This window comes from Salvia miltiorrhiza, chromosome 5 (assembly GCF_028751815.1).
Source record: "Salvia miltiorrhiza cultivar Shanhuang (shh) chromosome 5, IMPLAD_Smil_shh, whole genome shotgun sequence".
NCBI classification, from domain to species: Eukaryota; Viridiplantae; Streptophyta; class Magnoliopsida; order Lamiales; family Lamiaceae; genus Salvia; species Salvia miltiorrhiza.
In genome coordinates, this window is record NC_080391.1 from 28379635 (window position 1) to 28401402 (window position 21768).

A 21768-nucleotide genomic window follows, 5' to 3' on the forward strand; every position below is an offset into this window, starting at 1 on the left:
ATAAAAAATAAAAAATGCAAAAAAAAATTAAAAAAATAAGTACAATGTAGAGAATATAATAAAATAACTAAATCCTATTTTTATTTTAAAAAATAAATTAAATAAATCAAGATTATCCTTATTATATTAGTGTGGGTGGCCACAATGTGACTGCATAGATTTATTGTTTTTTAATTTGATTCCCCAAAACAAAAAAAATAAAAATAAAGAAGCAAAGTAATTTACGTAAAAATATGATATGAGAAGGTGACGGCAGCGAGACAGCGTGAGCGGAAGCCGACATCCTAATCATGACGTCACCGTTGTCGTCATCTAAACTACTTCACACTTACACGTAATATTTTCTTAATTAAATTTTAATCCAAATTAATAAAATATGAACCCAAAAGCTACCGGACAACTCACGGGTAGGCCCGACCCAACCACTCCGCCTAAATTCCTGCTCGGTAACCCGTTCCGACCCGACGCCGGTCGGTGGCTTTACTTTATCATATCGGCATAAAAGTTTTATAAATTCTTTACTGCTCTTGTCATAGTGGGTCGATTAAAATAAGTTTGTTTTTGGTAAATTTTTGTATTGATTTATTAGAATTTGAGTTTTATACAATGGATTAAAGTAAAACCCGATCCCAATATTTTAAAAAAAATTGAATGCGTGAGTGTTTAGTTTACCCGAGGTTGGACCCGGAATAGAATAATGGGTTTCTCGTATTCCTACGTAGAGGAACAAGTGGCGACTGTAAATCAAAAGTTTCAGCAGTCTACTTAGATAATTTCTTTGATTCCCATCACGAAATTTCACTAGACCCATGTGGGTCCCTCTTTGGACTGTTTGTTTCCTTGAATTCTAAGCCTTAATTTTCTGTTGGGTGGCCTCTGGATCTAGTTCAATGCCTGTTTTTGATGCTCTCTGATTGCAAATTCTCTACCAAACCAATTCGAACTCAGCTCGATAAGGTAAGATTTTCTTTCTTCAAGGAGGTGGAAAAGAACTTATTTTTGTCATGTTTTCTTTGGAATTTTTGTGTCCTTTCCGATTGGATTTTCTGTTATAGTCTCCTTTTCCCAATTCTTGAATTCGTCTTCATAAAGCGTTCTTGCTGTAAAGGGTTGATGGGATTTTTCAGGCGCGCCAAGAATCAAGAACACGAGAAATCAGCGGTGAATTGGCACTCTTTGAAATATATTTGAGAGAGAGAGATAAAAAACACGTTTTGTTTTGATGTAATTCTAAATTCTGTGACTTTGTTGAAAAGGGTGCCACCGTATTTGATTCTGGCACAAAGGAATTTTGGCCGTGTATTGGTCCTTGGCATGATGATTCCCTCTTCTTTTGCTTTACGGAAGAGTGGGAAGAATTTGATGGTGTTGTCATATCGTTGTTGCTGCCGGACATTTGATAAGGACATGATATATTTCGAGTTTATTTTTGGTTAAGGTTAGTAGGTAGATTAATATGAGGGCAAGTCATCGTAGGTAGGAACTCTTGCACATATGTTGTGGTAATGGATACTTCTGCAGAGCCATCATCCTCCATCAGTTTCACCTCCCCCTCTCGTTTGTCGAATGGATCAACAACGAGTAACAAAATGTATGCTTCTGGTGGATCAGAGGCAGGGTTGAATCTTGAAATTATCAGTTTGAGTAAGTTGAGTTGCAATTTAGGGCAACTGTTGTCTGAATCCGGTGGTGACTTTAGTGATGCAGAGATTGTAGTAGAAGAGACTAGTGTGGGCGTGCACCGGTGTATTTTAGCTGCCCGGAGCAAATTTTTCAATGATCTGCTTGACAAGGATAAGGTTCTTGGTGGCAAGGAAGGGAAGCCGAGGTATTACATGACAAATTTGTTGCCTTATGGCAAGGTTGGATACGAGGCTTTTGTCATTTTCTTGAGCTACTTGTACACGGGGAAGCTTAGGCCGTCTCCACTGGAGGTGTCTACGTGTGTTGATAGTTTATGTGCTCACGATGCCTGCAGACCTGCGATCGACTTTGCTGTAGAATTGATGTATGCATCTACCATTTTTCAGGTCTCGGAGCTTGTTTCTCTTTTTCAGGTATAAACTGGCTGCTAAACTCTACTTATTTCTTCAAGAATCGAATATGCTTATTTGTATGCCTTTGCTCTTTTGTTTCCTTCCTTTTTAGTTGTCAAGAACTAATGACTAATGAGTTATGAGATGTTTTCTTACAGTATCAACTAATTCCAATTCCGTTTTTCAACATTTGATGGAAACTCGTATTTTTGGTGATAAAATCATTCTTGTGTTTGTCTTTGTGAACCTAGATATAACTGTGAATCTTAAGGTATTTTTAGATGGAGTAATACACGTAGTTTATATACGGGGTTGCCCTTATAGTATGTTAATTGACTATTCGCTAAGCGTGGAGGGGTAATGTTTGAATATGTTAATGCATAGTTGTAGCTGAAACTTGGAAATGCTTTCTCTTTTGTGAAGATTCGAGCATTCAGTAAATTCAATTTTAAATTGCAGCGCCGCCTTGTTAATTTGGTTGGCAAGGCTATTGTAGAGGATGTCATCCCGATTCTTACAGTTGCCTTCCATTGTCAATTGAGTCAACTCCTCACTGTGTGCATCCACAGAGTAGCTCAATCGGACCTTGAGACGATCTTCATTGAGAAGATCCTCCCGTCCAGTGTTGCAGAGGATATTAGATTGCTCCGTCTTAATTTTCAAGCAGAACAAGAAAATCAAGCGCCCCCTGTGGATCCTATGCTCGAGAAACACATTAAGAGAATACACAAGGCATTGGACTCGGATGATATTGAGCTTGTGAGACTTCTTTTGACCGAGTCTGATATAACCTTAGACGAGGCCTGTGCTCTACATTACTCCGTAGCATTTTGTGATCCCAAGATAGTATCGGAGGTGCTTAGTCTAGGTCTTGCCGACGTCAACTTAAGGAATTCACGGGGCTATACAGTGCTCCATGTTGCTGCTAGGCGCAAGGAACCATCAATTATAGTGTCACTTCTAACCAAAGGAGCATCTGCTGCAGAGCCGACATGTGATGGGCAGAGTGCTGTCAGTATTTGTAGGAGACTGGTGAGGCCAAAGGAGTATCAGATGAAGCGAGAGAAAGGGCAGGAAGCAAACAAAGACCGGATATGCATAGACGTCTTGGAGAGAGAGATGCGCAGGAATCCAACTGCAGCCGACGCGTCTTTCTTGTCCCTTGCAATGGCTGATGATCTGCATATGAAATTGCTCTACTTGGAAGACCGAGGTAACTTGTTATCTTAATGTTCAAGTCGATACTAATTCTGAAATTTACTAATTTAGTGATCATTATTAATACATGCATTTGAACTTCACATTTTACAGTGGCATTTGCTCGGATGTTTTTCCCAACCGAAGCTAAGTTAGCTATGGAAATCGCGTATGCTGAGACCACATCAGACCTTGCTGGCCTTTTGTCATCAAGAGTTTCGAGTGGGAACTTGATGGAGGTGGATTTGAACGAGACACCCATTTCCCAGAAGAAACGGCTTATTTCAAAAATAGAAACCCTCTCTAGAACAGGTATAACTAACCATCTTCCTTCTTAATCTTTGCAACTTCCATTGCAACCTTTGAAAGGCATACACATATTTTCTAGATTTTATAAAAAATAAAACAGGACGAATGTCGTCTCTGAAGGACCTCACTGGCCCACGCCCATCTATAGAGATTCGTGGAGGAGACTTTAACTTTTTCTTTCTCTGTTGATGATCTTGGTGGCAGTTGAGTTGGGGCGGCGCTACTTTCCCCATTGCTCACAGGTGCTGGATAAGTTCATGGAAGATGACTTGCCCGATGCACTCTACCTTGAGACGGGCACCCCGGAAGAGCAGAAGATGAAGCGAACGCGCTTCATGGAGCTCAGAGATGAGGTTCACAGAGCATTCAACAAGGACAAAGCTAAGCTTCATCGCTCTGGGTTTTCCTCCTCATCTTCTTCTTTCAAAGACTGCATAACTTACGAAGTATACAAAATCTGAAAAAAAAAAAAAAAATAGTTCTTGCATTATTTTCTACTCTTCTAGAGATGTGTCTTTCCCCAAATCTTGTAATAAATCTTTTTGGATGCTGCTATTACTGCATCAGTTACTAACTTTGAGTTTGTGAAGATCTGTAATTTCTAAGATGTCAGTAAAGTTATTAAATGCTATTTCCTCCGTCCACAAAATAAGTTGACACTTGCTTCTAAACTTGTCCACAAAATAAGTTCACACTCTGTTTTTTGGACATATTTACCCTCCCTTACTTTTAAAATTACTACACTTTACCTATTGGGCCCACCTTATTCCACCATTACTTATGTAATTAGTCTCCCATAAACTAATTATTATTATTATTATTATTATTATTATTATTATTGTTATTATTATTATTATTGTAAAAGTAATCAAAACACATTAACCCTACCCTTTTAGTCTTTTACACCACCTTTTTCAGCTTTTTTAGTTTTCGTGGACAGAGGGAGTATAATTTATCGGAAAATTTACTCACTGACTATGAATATATGATTATATGAATCTAATCTAAGAAGATAAAAGGGTGATTCTATACTTTACACACTATAACTATAGCCCTCATTTATTAAATTAATATAAATATTTGATAAATTTACTATTCTACTCCCATAGTCTCAACTGAAAATTTTATTAAAATAATAACTATCATCATAAACTCTCAAAATAAATAAATAAAACTATCCTCATTCTTCATGTCTGCGGATCCTTCTCGACTCCTGCAGTATCTCCCTATTGGAATTATGTCGAGTCAACTGCAAACTCAACTTTGACAATTTCTACTTCGAATGGTCCAACGACCTCAAAACCTTCGCCAACCGCTACCCAACCACCAAAATCTCCTCGCCAAGAACATGTTGTAAGGTAAGGAATGAATCAATTACTTTTAAACTTATGTGTCATAATTTTCATTATAAGAGAAAAAGGTATTAAAATTGAAGTATGAATATTGAAATTTTGTTTCTCCAATTTATTTCTTTTGGGTCGTTGTTGGTATTATGGGAAATAGAGGATGAAGGGATTGGAAATTAGTGAACCGATGGAGAGTGGTGGTCGACAATGGTCGTCCATACCGGAAAAAGCAGAGCAGGGCTTTGACAGCAGTGAAGGCAGGTGGCAGTCAAAGTCGACGACATTCTCACTCGCAAACTCAAAGCTTACCTCAAATCGCTCTTGGCGAAAACTGCCAAGCCCAGTTCTGTTGCCTGAAGAATATCAGTTTCTTCATGGTATCAAAGCCATAAGAGCTCTGGCATATCGTGTGTGGAAGATTCGATCGCGTACCTCAAAGATGTATTCGAGTCAATGGACAGTGAATAGAGTTATTGAATCAGTCCAACTATAGAGTTTGGAAGACTTGTATGGAGTCCTACCTCGTTGGTGAAGATTTGTGGGACGTCGTCAATGGAGGAAGCGTCACTGCTCCAACCATTGGACCAGAGAACGCTGATGCACTCAAGAAGTGGAAGCAGCACAACGCCAATGCCAAATTTATTTTGAAAAGATCAATATCCCATTCTCTGTTCGATCATATTATGCGCTGCAAATCGGTGCATGAAATCTGGCAAACTATTGACAGATTATATATCTATACTAATAGAAGAAGAGTCTAAGCATTCTATGGGACAACTTGTGGATTGCCTATTTTACCCCTCTCCATATTTTATATTATGTATAGTTATAATCTATTTAATATTAGATTAAGCACGTTCCTTTATGTTTATTGGAATTAATTATAAAAAAATCCTAATTCAACTCAAACATGGAAGTAGTGACTGAAGTTTCTATTAGATTACTCCTAATATAATATTAATATTCTACTTAAATTTCTTCTTCATTCTTATCATATTCTATTAGATTACTCCTAAATCCTAATCTAACCTCATCGTCACTTCTTTTTCTCTTCAACATCTTGCTCTCTTTCGTGCTTCGCTCCCTCGGCGCTGCACTCCGATCAGCAATTTCTTGCCTGGTCTACCAGCGTCGTGCATTCGTAAGCAATAAGATTTTGTTGTTCTCCTCCCGTCTACACCAGCCCCGATCAGGTTCTCCTCACTCGCTGCTCTGAGCCTCCAGTCTACCTTGCTCTCTTTCATGCATCACCACCGCTCTTAGTCTTTCTCCGGTTGCCGCCTCCCCTCTTCGAATGCCGTTTTAGGTTAGTTTTGATTCTCGCTCCGTTTGTTATAAATTATTGCAATGCTAATTAACGTCACTTTCCAATTTGTAAGCAGACATGTTTAGATACTTTAACCATATTACATTCCAATGCTCACAATCTTATGCATTATTCTGTGAGTGATATCGCTGATCATTACACATCAAATTTTCTATTAAAATGCAAAAAAAAAAAATCATGTTATTCGTCGAAAAAAAATGAATGTTATTTTACTGATAAAAATTGAACGTGTTAATTTGTTTTTAACAATTAATCATTAATATTAATTTTAAAATGACTATACTAAGTTTAAATTTTTGAAGTGTTAGTCTTATTTTGGTGACCTGCAGCTAAAATAAAAGTAGAGATTGTTTGGAAGGAATCTATAAAAGTAGTTGGCGTTTTTTCTAATTTATGCATTATTATGAGTATGCTTTGTGTTACACATGTATCCAAAGGTTCCGAATGTTCAGTTATGTCCTCAAATTTTTGTTTTGGTCATTTAGGCTGATTTATAAGTTATATGCAAATTTTTACAGAATGAAGGCATGTCTAAACTGTTGCTAAACCTCAACTAAATGAGGTTTAGCAATACAAAAATGTCATCTCAATATTTCTGAGCTTCAATTATGTTCAAACGCAGAAGATAAAGAAAAACGCAACAGAGAAAGAAAATCAGAGGCGGATATGTTGTGGATTTCTATTACAATTCTAATTCTAATATTGTGGATTTCTATATATCACAAGTCTTTGATCTATTAAAATATTTTATTCTTATCCTAACCATATTTACAAAATAATTTGGGATTCAATAAATGTAAGTTTGGGATAGACATCCGAACATCCATAGATTAATCCAACGGTTAACACAGATTGGTGTAATCGTATATATTAAGATATTATTTTTGTTTTTATTTTTTAAAATATTGAAACTTCATATTAGAATTTCAATGAGACAAAATAATTAAGAGTATTATATTTAATTTATTATTTCTTAGACAATTTGATCATTAATTTTATCACACATTTTTTTTACTTGTAATTTTATCACATAATTAATTATTGGTTAATTACATATAATTCTACTTCTACTTCATTAGCAAGAACCACTGTTTCTACTTCATTAGCAAGAACCATAACTGCAAGCGATATTATCTCCAATGAAGAACAAGGTATGTCTATTAACTTTTTATAAATTGATTGATGATTAAATTAATTAAGTATCATATTTTATATTTTTATAATGTTTATAATTGATTTTACTAAATTTACAAAATATTTTGGGATTCAATAAATGTAAGTTTGGGATAGACATCCAAACATCCATAGATTGATCCAACGGTTAACACAGCTTGGTGTAATCGAATATATTAAGATATTATTTTTGTTTTTATTTTTTAAAATATTGAGACATTATATTAGAATTTCAACGAGACAAAAATAATTAAGAGTATTATATTTAATTTATTATTTCTTAGACAATTTGATCATTAATTTTATCACACAATTTTTTTTTACTTGTAATTTTATCACATAATTAATTATTGGTTAATTACATATAATTATACTTCTACTTCATTAGCAAGAACCACCGTTTCTACTTCATTAGCAAGAACCATAACTGCAAGCGATATTATCTCCAATGAAGAACAAGGTATGTCTATTAACTTTTTATAAATTGATTGATGATTAAATTAGTTAAGTGTCACATTTTATATTTTTATAATGTTTATAATTGATTTTACTAATTTGATAAATTGTAATATTAAACTTTTGGATAATTTTATTCTTCTAAAGTTATATTATTCCAATCATGACATTATAATTCGCTATGAGTAGAGAATATTCTTTTCATTCCCACGCATTAATTAACTTTAGCATGCTAATCATATAAACAATAATATAAATTCATTTTCAGAGTTTTACAATTACAAATTGCAAATATTTATGCTTCACCTTAGCTTAAGGCTATTTACTTCTCTCATTATGCATATGTCTTAATAAAATCCTTACTTAATCATAATCTATAAATCCTACCTATTAATGAGTTGAATCGATAAAGTGTTGATTTGTATTTAGAGTGTTTAGGTGATAATGAATATATTTAATTATTTTTTTTAACATAAATTGAATTGAAAATCTTTTAGTTGTTAATTGGGTTGAGATTCTTTTATATAATTAGGCAATTGTTGACATATATATTTATTTTGTATATTGTTGTATTTATTTCATTTCACTAATCTTTTCCGTTGTTGTTTCTTTTCTTTTTAATAAAATCTTTTTTCAGCAGTATTTCATTTCACTAATCACTATAATATAACTTTTTTTTATTTTTATATTGTATTTTTATATGTTTTTAGGTGTTAGAAGACAAAACGTTAAGAAGGTATCATGCCGAGAATATATTTGTTATAAGATACAGATTAGAAATCCAAGACAATCCATACTCTTATTAGCTGGAAGATTATTGCAGCAATATATAGTGGATATGTACATAAAATTGGAGACAACAAGATTGGATTTTTTTCGTCAAAACCAATCAAGTATGAGAGCATAATTGTATCAAGGAATTGTGGATAGTGTCTTTAATGGAGAATTAAGAGGGAATGAAATTGGCAAAAGAATTGTTCTACCAGCAACATTTATAGGAAGACCAAGAGATATGCGTCGTAGATATCTTAATGCATTGACATTAGTACAAAAATTTGGAAAACCAGATCTATTCATTACAATGACTTGCAATCCAGAGTGGAAAGAAATACAAGAAGCATTATATGATGGTCAAACAGCTCAAGATCGTCCAGACTTAACTACACGAGTATTTCGAGCAAAACTGCAAGACTTGAAAGATCAATTATTCAAGAGGAAAATTTTTGGACATTGTCACACCCCAATTTCTGAAGGAATAAGTATAACTGAGGTGCAACTAAATCATTGAAATGAACAAGGGAAAAACCTTGTAAAATACGAATAATGGGATGATAAATTGGGCTTCGCCCCTTTGGATGAAGAAAGACAGATATCCAAACGATACTAATCCATCGACAAACATTACAACTTCAGGATCACAAGTTTAGTTTCATGCTTCAGATAACCAACATTCATTAATCAAAATGCTTAAGAGTCAAGAGTTTAAGCTTATCAAAAGATATCATTCAGAGTCATAACAAAATGTCTTAAGTCAAGGAAACGAAAGACAAAAAAAAGCTAGTACTACAGCGGAAGTCACAACATGGAGTTGAACCCTAGCCTCAGCTCTCCCCGTCAACACCAGCCATCAACCTGAAAAAAAACATTTGAAAATATTTGGGCTAAGTACTAATGTACTTAGTGGGCTGCAACTTTAAAACATTTCGTAACCTGAAGAACAGTTTATCCAATCGTACTTGACATGACTTAGAAGGTTAATTTTAAAGTGAAAGAACTTCTAAGCATGTTAAAACATTTCATATATATATATATATATATATATATATACACTTAGTTTTACGCGCAGATGTCACACTCAATTCTGTTACTCGCTATGATCCCGGACCTTTTAGCCACCGACAGATCCATTTATCCCATTACTTGAACTGAGGGCGTAACCCAGACAAGTTTACTTTTGACCTCGGGATGCTACCCAGACAGGCCCTTACATTACATGCTTCGGAACACATCCAGCAAGCACCCTTATAACGCTTCTTAGTTAGTGCCCGAATGGAGATCAACCCACCGAGTCAGCTAACAGTGTACACAATTCTCAAATAACGTGTTAGGTCATAAGAGAACCTCAATTGATTCGTTGTGGCGAGCCTTAAACAGAGCAGAGTGCACATAAACATTTTATTGGATAAACAATTTTTTTTCACGAACATTTAAGCTCAATAGCTAAATCATACATTTGGAAAAAAAATAAGCCCACCTGTATAGGCAAAGCCAGTCGTTTAACGTTATCTCTGAATCGGAATAGCAGTGCTAATCCTCCTGTTGCTCAAAGCCTACAAGAAATCTATTCTCAATAGGTCTCCTTGAATCTAATCTTAAGTCACGGTGAAGTGCTTAATATTCTATGATTCACTTAGCCGGGTTTTCAAAATTTAAAGAATAAATAATTGAAAACATTTCTCTTGAGTTAAGAACACCAACAATATTCTTACTCATCTTTCTTTAATAATTGGAATTAAAAAAAATAAAACAAAGAATAACGGCCCAACTGACTTCAGCCCTAACCCAACACCCAACCTTTTCCTCCTTCTTCCCCTTCATCAGTCACGCACAACACATACATCAGTCTCTCTCTCTCTAACTCACGGCCGCGTACCACCACCTTCGGCGACGAGCGCCGCTCCGGAACACTTCTCCCTCGAACCCCTGTCACTCCCCCTCTTCTCTCTCTGTAATACCCGGGCTTTTGATGACGTGTTTAATTGCTTAAGTTTGAGTAAGTAGGGTATAAGATCCCTTGTTTGATTACTTTGTATAGAGATGAGGAGTTATATGAAGTTTTGTTGTTATATTTTAAAGATGTTGAGATGTTCTTTTGATGATGTGAGGATGATGTGTGATTTTATATCCGTAATTGAGTTTGAGTATTTGAATAATTCGAGATAATTATTTGAATGAGAACGGTGAACTCGGAAGTGAGATCTGAGTCCGTTAAGACGTTTTTGAAATTTTTGACTTTTTGACGATGAATAGTAAAATACTGCTATTTCGTCTTTTTGTCGACTTTCAAAATCTTACGTGCATGTCGTCGAGAAATATTCTTAATTTTTCGATACGAGTCCAATAATGAAAGTTTTTATTTTTGGACGACGAGTGAATAGTAAATCGGGATTTCTCGATAAACGAACCGAGCTCGTTTATCAGAATTTCGAGAACGCGCTTGCGTTTTCTATATTTATATAGAATTACGAGTGTAATGAAAGTGAGTAGGAGTTAAGAGGGTGAGTAACGAAGAATGTGGGTAATTAGTCGTTAAAACGAGACGAAACGGGATATTTAACGACTAACGGGTTAACATCTTAAATATCTAAGGCTACCCCACCAAAACTGAAAGATATTATGGACTAGATTAGGATATATTTGATATATTCTAATACTAAGTAAGACAGTTCAAGTGTGAATTCCTTAGTCGTAATTGTTGACTCAAGTGTGAATTCCTTAGTCGTAATTGTTGACTAAGGAAGACAAGACAATTTAGAATTGTCTTCTTCGCTTATAAATAAGGGAGCTTGGTCTTACGAATCGATATATGAAAATATACGAAAACATTAGCTTAGAGCTTTTGACTTCCGATTTGAGCACCGAGACGAGCGCCGATCATCTTTTCGATCACGTATCTAAGTAGGTAAGATCTCTACCTACGTTTTGATGGTTTTCTTTTCGATTTTCGTCGACGTCGAAAAACGTCGATTCTCGACTTTATTTTGAAACGACGTCGGATCGTCGTGAAATTTTAGTATGTTGTTCTTGGGTAGATGTTGAGCATGTTTAATGAAGGGAGTAAGAACGGAACGAACCGTAGCTATGAAACCCATGAGGGCAGCCCCGTTTTTCACATATTAGCTTGTCTTTCGATTTTTGTTTGATCGTTTTGACTTGATATTTGTGCTTAGGGGTATGCTAGAATCGATATATATTAAATTCGTATTTTTCCAAGCACGAAAATTGTATAAATTTTTAGAGTATGATTATTTAAATTCGTGAAGTTTGAGACGTTGCATAATGAATATTATTGCGTATATGTGTTCTACGATATCACATGAGCATGCTAATTGATTTACAATTTATGGATGATGATTGTTGAACGAGATTAAAACTGGAATTCTGTCAAAATTTTACAGCAGTTTCAAGCTTATGTTTCGATGAGTTTTCATTGCTTGATGGCTCTGAAATTTTAGTATGTTTATCTATGATATGTGTATTTCGTTTCTGCAAAATTTCATGTCTTTTGGATGATGTTTGCTATTTTAAAGATATTTTGAAAAATCCTTGACAGAATCTGTCAACTATTGGTAGACTTCACAAAAACGTTTATATCTATTAATCCATGAAGGATTTTGCATCACCGTTTTTTTTAAACGAAACTAGACTTCAATAATTTTCTAAAAACATAAGATTTCGATTTTTATGACCTCTGAAACAGAGCAGTTTATTATTTCAAAAATGCCCTGTTCTGCTGTCATATTTGTCCAACAGTAAAAGTGTATGAGTTTCATTGTTTATTTGGCAGATCATATGAACGTTTTCTCTTGTGAAAATTTAACCAAATCTTCAAGGATACCTTTAGTTTTGGATGATTAAATTTGATGGAATTTTATTAAGGTTTGCCTTGGTTTCTAATGGCCTAAACAAAATTGGCAGAAACTGTCAATCTTTGACAGCCTGCACTAAAAGAGCAATATCTCCAAAAACCTTTAACCTTTTTGGTTAACTACCATTTTTAGAGTGAACTACACTTCATGAAGTTTTTGAGATCAATTGGTATGATAGTTTATGATGATTGAGTTGGTTGTTATGAATTTTTAAAGATGACACAAAAACAGCAAAACTTTCTAGAAAACAACTTGATTATATTTGTTTTGATGGATGATACGATATGACTAAATGGTGTGAGTTGTGAGAGTTATGATTAACGCACATAAATGTTGGTATCTGACACTCGAACAATTGGTGTCGAGTATAAATGATAGTTTACTGATAAAGAGTTTTGATGATTTTGAATTGTTTTGTTTGCGTTGAAAAGATGTCAAGATGTTAAGTTTTGAGTCGAGAGACGAGTTCACGTAGTGAGATTCACGCGTTGAAATCTCGTGGCTGACATTATATATGAATAGGTCATGCCGAAATTTTTAGTGAAATTAGAATTTGAGCATAGTCAATTCTTGTTGACCCGTGACTCAAATACATGCCTAATGGAAAGTTTAACTTTCTAATCGGTTAATTAGACGAGATGAGAGCGAATAGATCTGCTAAGAAAGTGGACTTTTCGATGTGTTAAATATTTCTTTTAATTGAAGCGCTGCTAATTATAACATAAGGATGTTATAATTAATGAGTAATGACGAGAGATAATAATTGTTATATTGATTAACAATCAAGAGAGATGAACATTAGAGATACTAATGTTTCATAAAAGAGATTAGATTATTAATCGAGGTTTCTTTTATAACTTCTCACCAATTCTTCATAACGATGAAGGTCCTTTTGGGAAGTAACGACTTGAGGGAGAGAGTGACGTTACTCATTGATACAGAGACACAACGAGGTGGGCATTACTTTTACTATACGTATATAGAGATCCCCTACGTATCGTAGGCCTCTTATACGAATGAATGCATGAGATGATCTAACTGTTAATTTCAGTTTCATATATATCAAATGAGTTTAAATGATACATTCAAGCAAGTTATTTCATGACAAAATCTTTGAGTTAAAGTTATTTCAAGTATTGTCTTGCCATAAAATGTTTCAATTTTAGTATGATATCTATCTGCTTTGGCTTTGCCAATGATGCAATCGAATTCGGGTCCTGAGCAGTTGATAGCTATCCTGCCAGGGCTAGTGTACACCAGTGACCGTGAGTCATCTAGCGGGTTGGCCGGTCAAGTGACCGTGAGAGGTGGCCACCTCTCCGGCACACAGTTTCAGATATGATAGATTACAAAAGAACTTAGTCTGATCAGACGAACTTTAAGAATCACAAATGAACTTAGTAAGCTTGGGCCTTTTTAGCGAAAAACTCCCTTGCTGTACTGATTATGATGGCATGACAATTTATAGTTTTGAAGCATGTATTTTTATACCTAGGCATATGTGCCCACTGAGTGCTTTTGTACTCAGCCCTGCATATGTTTTCTAAATGTGCAGGTTGAGCTGATGTGATGATGGTGCTGCAATGAGCGGAGTCTCCAGGGTTGTTAATAAATAGTTAACCTGTCTAGAATATGTCTTCATACATATGTCTAGCTACTTTCCGCTGCAAGATGTTGTTGATGTTATAGTATGTTATGTCATACTTTGAGTCTTAAGAGAATGGTTTCATACGATGTATAACTTGATTAATGATATTAATTAAGTTTTATGCTGTCTTTCATAGACTGTTTTCAATTGAGTATTAATGAATAAAAAAAAATACGAGTTTTATTAAGATGAGTAAGTTTTACGGCTATAAATGACGCCCCTTTTCTTCCCCTTCTTCTTTAACCCCATCCCTAGTCGTGGATCACTCGGCCTAACTATCCCTAGTTAGGGCGGGCTGTGACAGAGTGGTATCAGAGCGAAGGAAAGCTCTGAATTAGAAGTCTTGAGTTTAGTCTAGAATGAGTCACTAGACTAATAGTTATTAACAACCGTGAGCTCAGCGCACCATCACACCAGGCTCAACGAGGTATGTAAAATTTCAAAGTTTATTTGACGTTAAATTTTGAAGAGCACGATGTTGAGGTTATATGATGAGTTATGATGTTATGCTTTGAAGATGCATAGTTTGAGTTTGAGGATGACAACTTGATTAATAATGAGTTATTATGTTGTAAGAGCATATGTTGACGTTACATGATGAATCATGAGAGCGTTTATATCATATGATGTTATATGATTGTAGATGCATAATTATGAGTTATGATGTGATGTATTTGAGATGTTTTGTGATGAGAATTGTTTGAGCAGTTGTGATAAGTCACGATGATTTAGATGAAGGAATCTAATGTCATTGTTAAGAGAGATTTTTTTTTTTTACTAAGTAGAAGGATGAAATGAGAACTTAGAGCTAAAGCTTGAGAGAATTAGCAATTGCTTTAAGTACTTGTTGGTTTGAGTTATGAGTTTGAGTTATGAGCTTGAGTATAATAGCATGATTAATGATGAGTTATTAGCATGCTGCAATGAGATATTGTACGATATGTTGAGTTATTTTGTGACGCGAGTTTTGCTCACGCAACCTTAATGGTACTTGAGGAGGTATCATGAGCCATAGTCTTTGGAGATGGCTTTGAGAGAGAATTGTTGAGTTGTCTTACTGAGTCACGATGATTTAGATTAAGGGATCTAATATCATTGTTTAGAGAGATTCCCTACTAAGTAAAGACGGGACGAGATGAGAATTTAGATGTTTTGAGCTTGAGTTTTAAGATAACAGTACTACTTAATAGGAGTTTTGCTAAGTTATGTTTTGTTTATTTCTGTTGCTGGAGCCAAGTAGAGTTAGTTCCTAGAGTCACCTTTAAGTTCTCCTTATAGGTTGGCCAGGACTGTTGGCACTGCACGAAAGTGGACTGTTGTGAGATTGAACTCAGGAAAGATCGGATACGAGGACGAGGCGTACAGTATGTGGTACAGAGATACCCTAGCAGATTTTCAAACACATGTTCATAGACTATGAAAGGATGAAAGCCTTATGGTTGTTACTAGACTGGATGGCATCGTGCACCTAGTCCCCGTGCTACCAATCGAGTGGTAGGATTGAGCAAGGAAGAAAGCCACTCAATATGATGGGACATGTTGTCTTGAGCATTGGACCCACAGGAGATGAGATTTGTTACAGATACCCAGATTTTCTATGCGGATCTAATGACCGGATGCTTGTTTTCTACCAGAGACTCTAGAAGAGTGTAGTAGATATCGAGTCGATCCTTGAGTATCAGTTACCAAAGATGATAAAATGATAAACGATAATGAGGATGAGAAGTAGCCGAGGATGGCTAGAGTTGATGAGGATGAGAAGAGAAGTCGATGTAGGCTAGAGCTAAGGATGATCTTGAGAGTATGCGCGGTACACCCTCGTTTTTGATTAGTTGCAATTACATTGCGATGTATATAACTTACTTAGGAGATATTGGTACTTGAGATTTTGACATGATGATAGATAAGCATGCGAATATAGTACCCTACTGATGTTAAATAGATGGATGTTCCTAGTGTGCTAAAGTAGCAACTAGATGAGTTGACTGGTAGCAGTTACCGTAGGAGGTCCAGACCGAGACATAGTACTATTAATGGTGTCGGTTTAGAAGGGACATTACGATAGATACTATGGTTTTTGTAGGGTTTAAATAACCCCTTTATGTAAGCCCTCTAAAACGAGGCATTCTACTGATGGATATATTAGGTTGACCAGAGTGGTCTTTTTGTTAGCATTTCGTGAGTGCTTATTGCCTTACAGATGAATGTTAAGGTGACCGTGAGGGTTTCCTTAAAGTTGAGTTAGTAAATTGAACTTGAGTTTTGAGGATGCTTGGAGCGTTGGTCGAGTTGAGTTTTCCTTTTGTGATTTCAAAAATGCCTCAAAGATGTCATCAAGAGTGTGATGTGAAGGATAGGCGGGATAATACTCCGCCACCACCACCGCAACATGAGAGGAGAGTTGAAAAATATTGAACTTTCGAAACAAGAGTCTAGAACATATGACCCTGAGTTTAAGCTTTTAGCTTGCTGGTGTGAACTTAAGTTTTGTTATGTATAGTATGTTGAGGGTTTAGAAGACACATAATTTCCAAGTTCGGGATAGTATATCCCGTGTGACTGGGGAGTGATTATGTTGGACCTGGCCAGTCCGCATGATCCAAATCTCAGTAGACGTGTTTTGGGTTTATAAACCCACGTGTTTCAACTTTCGGTTGAAAAGCCAGATGGGTTCTTACTCTAGGTCATTTTTGTTCGACCTGGTAGTTACTTCATTCTACCCTCTGGTCATTCATTTGAGTCTCTTGAACAATTTGTTTTGATGTCGTTCTAGGATTGAACCCTTACAACTTTTGAGTTATCCTAGTAGATTCTTTTAATGTATAAGACTAGTGAGAGGCACGTCAGAGGACTTTAACACCTGAGCAACTGGTAGACTATACTTGAGAACAATTGAAGACTACTCTTGAGAAGTATGTACCGAGGAGTACAGTAAGCAGCGAGAGACTGATTATCGAAGTTTGATGCAAGGAAAGAAATCGGTTGTAGAGTATAACCGAGAATTCTGTGAGCTATCACGATTTGCTCATCAGAAGATGGATACTGATGAAGAGATGTCTGAGTTTTATGTGCCGGTTTAAGGCAGGACTTTAAGGTAGTATGGGCAAGTTATTAGATGCACTAGTTAGAATCCTGTTTATTACAGGAGCCTCGCATTCGTTAATTGTTTGAAGCATGTTACCTTCAAACTCGAACCAAAACAAGCTAGTCCCGAGTTGAGAGTAATCACTCCTGTAGGAAGAGCTACTACAGTTTCTCACATGATTTCTAAATTAGAGTTGAGTTAGGATCACTAAAGATGAAAACAAGAACCTTGCACTTAATGCCTATGTGGAACGTAGACATTATTCTAAGGATGGACTGGTTAGCAGAGAACTTTGCCCCGATTGATTGTAAGAAGAGACAGATAACTTTTCAACCACCTGGGAAGGAACAGACATGTTTTCACGGCATTGATAGAAAGAAGAGAGTTCCAATCGTTTCGGCACTTCAGGCGTCGAAATTGGTAAAGAAGAAAGGAGCACAAGCTTACCTAGTTTACTTGAATGATGAAGGATAATCAAGTAAAAAAAATAAACTTTGAGGATGTAGCAGTGATAAGGGAATATAGAGATGTATTTTCCGAGGTCTTACCAGGATTGCCACCAACAAGACAGTTGGAGTTCACTATCGACCTAGAACCTGGATCAGCACTAGTGTCGAAGGCACCCTATAGAATGGCGCCTAAGGAGCTACAAGAGCTGAAGATTCAGCTACAAGAATTGCTCGAGTTAGGTTTTATTAGACATAGTGTATCCCCGTGGGAAGCACCAGTCATTTTTGTCAAAAAGAAGGATGGCACGTTGAGAATGTGCATAGATTATCGAGATCTGAATAAATTGACACTGAAGAACAAATATCCTTTGCCGAGGATAGATGACTTGTTTGATCAATTACGAGGAGCGAGTTTTTCTTGAAAGTTGACTTGAGATCATATTACCACCAGTTCAAATTTTGACAGAATGATATACCTAAGACAGCTTTTCAAATGAGGTATGAGCACTATGAGTTCATAGTTATGCCATTCGGTTTGACGAAGGCACCAGTAGTTTTTCATGGATCACATGAATCGAGTGTTCCATCAATAACTGGATAAATTTATCCTAGTTTTCATAGATGATATTCTCATCTATTCGAAGAATGAGCAGGAGCGCCAAAACATTTGAGAACGATGTTGGAAACGCTAAGAGTTGAGAAGCTTTTTGCCAAATTCACCAAGTGCGAGTTTTGGTTGAACGAAGTAACTTTTCTAGGACATATTGTATCATCCGAAAGAATTAAAGTTGACCCCGTCAAGGTACAAGTTGTACATGAGTGGAGATCACCAACTACGCCTAACGAGATTCGCAACTTTTTAGGCTTAGCAGGATACTATCAGAGGTTTATTGAAGGATTTTCCATGATAGCAAGACCGAGAAAAGAAGCTAAGTACAATTGGAAAGAGGAGTGTAAAGAGAGTTTTTAAGAGCTTAAAGGAAATTGACTACAACACCAGTGCTGCTAGTCCCGGAAATGGATAAAGAGTATACCATCTACACAGATGCGTCAAAGAATGGGCTAGGATGTGTTTTGATGCAAAAAGGAAGAGTTACAGTCTATGCATAACGATAACTTAGACTCCACGAGATACATTATCCAACGCATGATTTAGAGCTTGCAGCCGTTGTGCATGCCCTGAAAATTTGGAGACATCATCTCTACGGAGTTAGATGTGAGATTTTCACGGACCACAAAAGTTTGAAATATTTTTTTGAGCAGAAGGATATTAACATGAGGCAAAGGAGATGGCTCGAATTAGTAAATGATGTTGACTGCAACATTAATTATCACCCTGGCAAGGCCAATGTAGTAGCCGATACATTGAGCCGGAAGGTCTCGTCAAAGTTTGGATGTCTTCTCACGAGAGAGAATGAGCTTATAAAGGACTTTGACAAGATGAGGATAGAGATGATAAAACCACCAGGGACGATAGCGAGTATTGTTGCGACGATGCCTAGTTTGAGGAAAATGGTGATTGAAGCACAAGGAAAGATGAGACAATGAACAAGTTACGAGAAAGGATAAGAGCATGAGATCTCAAGAGTTACCAAAAAGCATCAGACAATGCTATTTTATTTGAGGGGAGAATATGCATTCCCCGCGATGATGAACTTAAGAATACGATCATGAGTGGGACTCATGACACGCCTTACACCGCCCACCCAGGAGGCACAAAGATGTATCAGGTTGTGAAAAATAGATTTTTGTGGGACGGAATGAAATGAGACATAGCTTCGTTTGTAGAGCGATGCTTAGCTTGTCAGCAAGTGAAAGCATTACACCAACGACCCTATGGGAAGTTAAAACCGTTGGAGATTCCCGAGTGGAAATGGGATCACATAGCGATGGATTTTGTGATAGCTTTACCGAAAAGTCAAAGAGGAAATACAGCAATTTGGGTGATTGTAGATCGACTAACAAAATATGCACATTTCATACCGATCCTAATCGCATATGGACCAGATAAGTTAGCACAATTGTATGTTCGTGACATTATAAGATTGCATTGAGTACCAGTGTAGATCACCTCAAAAAAAAAAAAAAAAATTACATCACGTTTTTGGATGAGTTACAGAAAGAGTTGGGTACAAGGATGAATTTTAGCATAGCAGACGATAGAAGATATGATAAGAACTACTATCCTTGATAGAGGAGTAAATCGGGAGAATGTGTTGCCACTAATTGAGTTTGCATATAAGACGTGAGACAAAGTTTCGAGATAGGAGACAAAGTTTTCTTGAAGGTTTCACCCTCAAAGGGGATGAATAGATTTGGAGTTAAAGGACAGCTTAGACCCAGAGTTATAAGTCCTTACGAGATATTGCAAAAGATAGGTCCAATAGCGTATAGGTTGGTTTTGTCACCTAGCTTTGGAAATGTGCATAACGTGTTTCACGTGTCACAATTGAGAGGATATATATTTTCGGCAATTGAGTTATGAAGAGAGACCTCAGATGATGTTAGATCATAAAATTCGGCAATTGAGTAATAAGTCGATTGCATTGGATAAGGTCCAATGGAGATATGATAGTTAAGAAAGAAGTGGAAAGAGAGCTTGAGGATAAGATGTGAGAGAAGTACCCGATACATTTACAAGAGGTACAAATTTCGGGACGAAATTTATTTTAAGGGGGAAGGTATGTAATACCCGGGCTTTTGATGACGTGTTTAATTGCTTAAGTTTGAGTAAGTAGGGTATAAGATCCCTTGTTTGATTACTTTGTATAGAGATGAGGAGTTATATGAAGTTTTGTTGTTATATTTTAAAGATGTTGAGATGTTCTTTTGATGATGTGAGGATGATGTGTGATTTTATATCCGTAATTGAGTTTGAGTATTTGAATAATTCGAGATAATTATTTGAATGAGAACGGTGAACTCGGAAGTGAGATCTGAGTCCGTTAAGACGTTTTTGAAATTTTTGACTTTTTGACGATGAATAGTAAAATACTGCTATTTCGTCTTTTTGTCGACTTTCAAAATCTTACGTGCATGTCGTCGAGAAATATTCTTAATTTTTCGATACGAGTCCAATAATGAAAGTTTTTATTTTTGGACGACGAGTGAATAGTAAATCGGGATTTCTCGATAAACGAACCGAGCTCGTTTATCAGAATTTCGAGAACGAGCTTGCGTTTTCTATATTTATATAGAATTACGAGTGTAATGAAAGTGAGTAGGAGTTAAGAGGGTGAGTAACGAAGAATGTGGGTAATTAGTCGTTAAAACGAGACGAAACGGGATATTTAACGACTAACGGGTTAACATCTTAAATATCTAAGGCTACCCCACCAAAACTGAAAGATATTATGGACTAGATTAGGATATATTTGATATATTCTAATACTAAGTAAGACAGTTCAAGTGTGAATTCCTTAGTCGTAATTGTTGACTCAAGTGTGAATTCCTTAGTCGTAATTGTTGACTAAGGAAGACAAGACAATTTAGAATTGTCTTCTTCGCTTATAAATAAGGGAGCTTGGTCTTACGAATCGATATATGAAAATATACGAAAACATTAGCTTAGAGCTTTTGACTTCCGATTTGAGCACCGAGACGAGCGCCGATCATCTTTTCGATCACGTATCTAAGTAGGTAAGATCTCTACCTACGTTTTGATGGTTTTCTTTTCGATTTTCGTCGACGTCGAAAAACGTCGATTCTCGACTTTATTTTGAAACGACGTCGGATCGTCGTGAAATTTTAGTATGTTGTTCTTGGGTAGATGTTGAGCATGTTTAATGAAGGGAGTAAGAACGGAACGAACCGTAGCTATGAAACCCATGAGGGCAGCCCCGTTTTTCACATATTAGCTTGTCTTTCGATTTTTGTTTGATCGTTTTGACTTGATATTTGTGCTTAGGGGTATGCTAGAATCGATATATATTAAATTCGTATTTTTCCAAGCACGAAAATTGTATAAATTTTTAGAGTATGATTATTTAAATTCGTGAAGTTTGAGACGTTGCATAATGAATATTATTGCGTATATGTGTTCTACGATATCACATGAGCATGCTAATTGATTTACAATTTATGGATGATGATT

General features: G+C 36.0%; 2 protein-coding genes across 4 annotated transcripts in view; one reads left to right on the forward strand and one right to left on the reverse strand.

Annotated features, from left to right (window-relative positions):
* Positions 1–21768, reverse strand: part of LOC131025745 (uncharacterized) — a 774387-nt gene that overhangs the window by 256997 nt on the left and 495622 nt on the right. The window lies entirely within an intron of this gene.
* Positions 530–4173, forward strand: LOC131026291 (BTB/POZ domain and ankyrin repeat-containing protein NPR1). 3 transcript variants are annotated; one of them, XM_057956116.1, is made up of 5 exons: positions 530–957; positions 1128–2057; positions 2496–3249; positions 3348–3545; positions 3747–4173. In XM_057956116.1, the coding sequence occupies exons 2-5, from the start codon at positions 1506–1508 to the stop codon at positions 4001–4003; spliced, it is 1761 nt and encodes a 586-aa protein (XP_057812099.1). In that variant the 5' UTR covers positions 530–957; positions 1128–1505; the 3' UTR covers positions 4004–4173. The 3 variants fall into 3 exon arrangements, with proteins under 3 accessions (XP_057812099.1, XP_057812096.1, XP_057812097.1); XM_057956114.1 differs by having other exon boundaries at positions 667–957; positions 1109–2057; XM_057956113.1 differs by having other exon boundaries at positions 548–2057.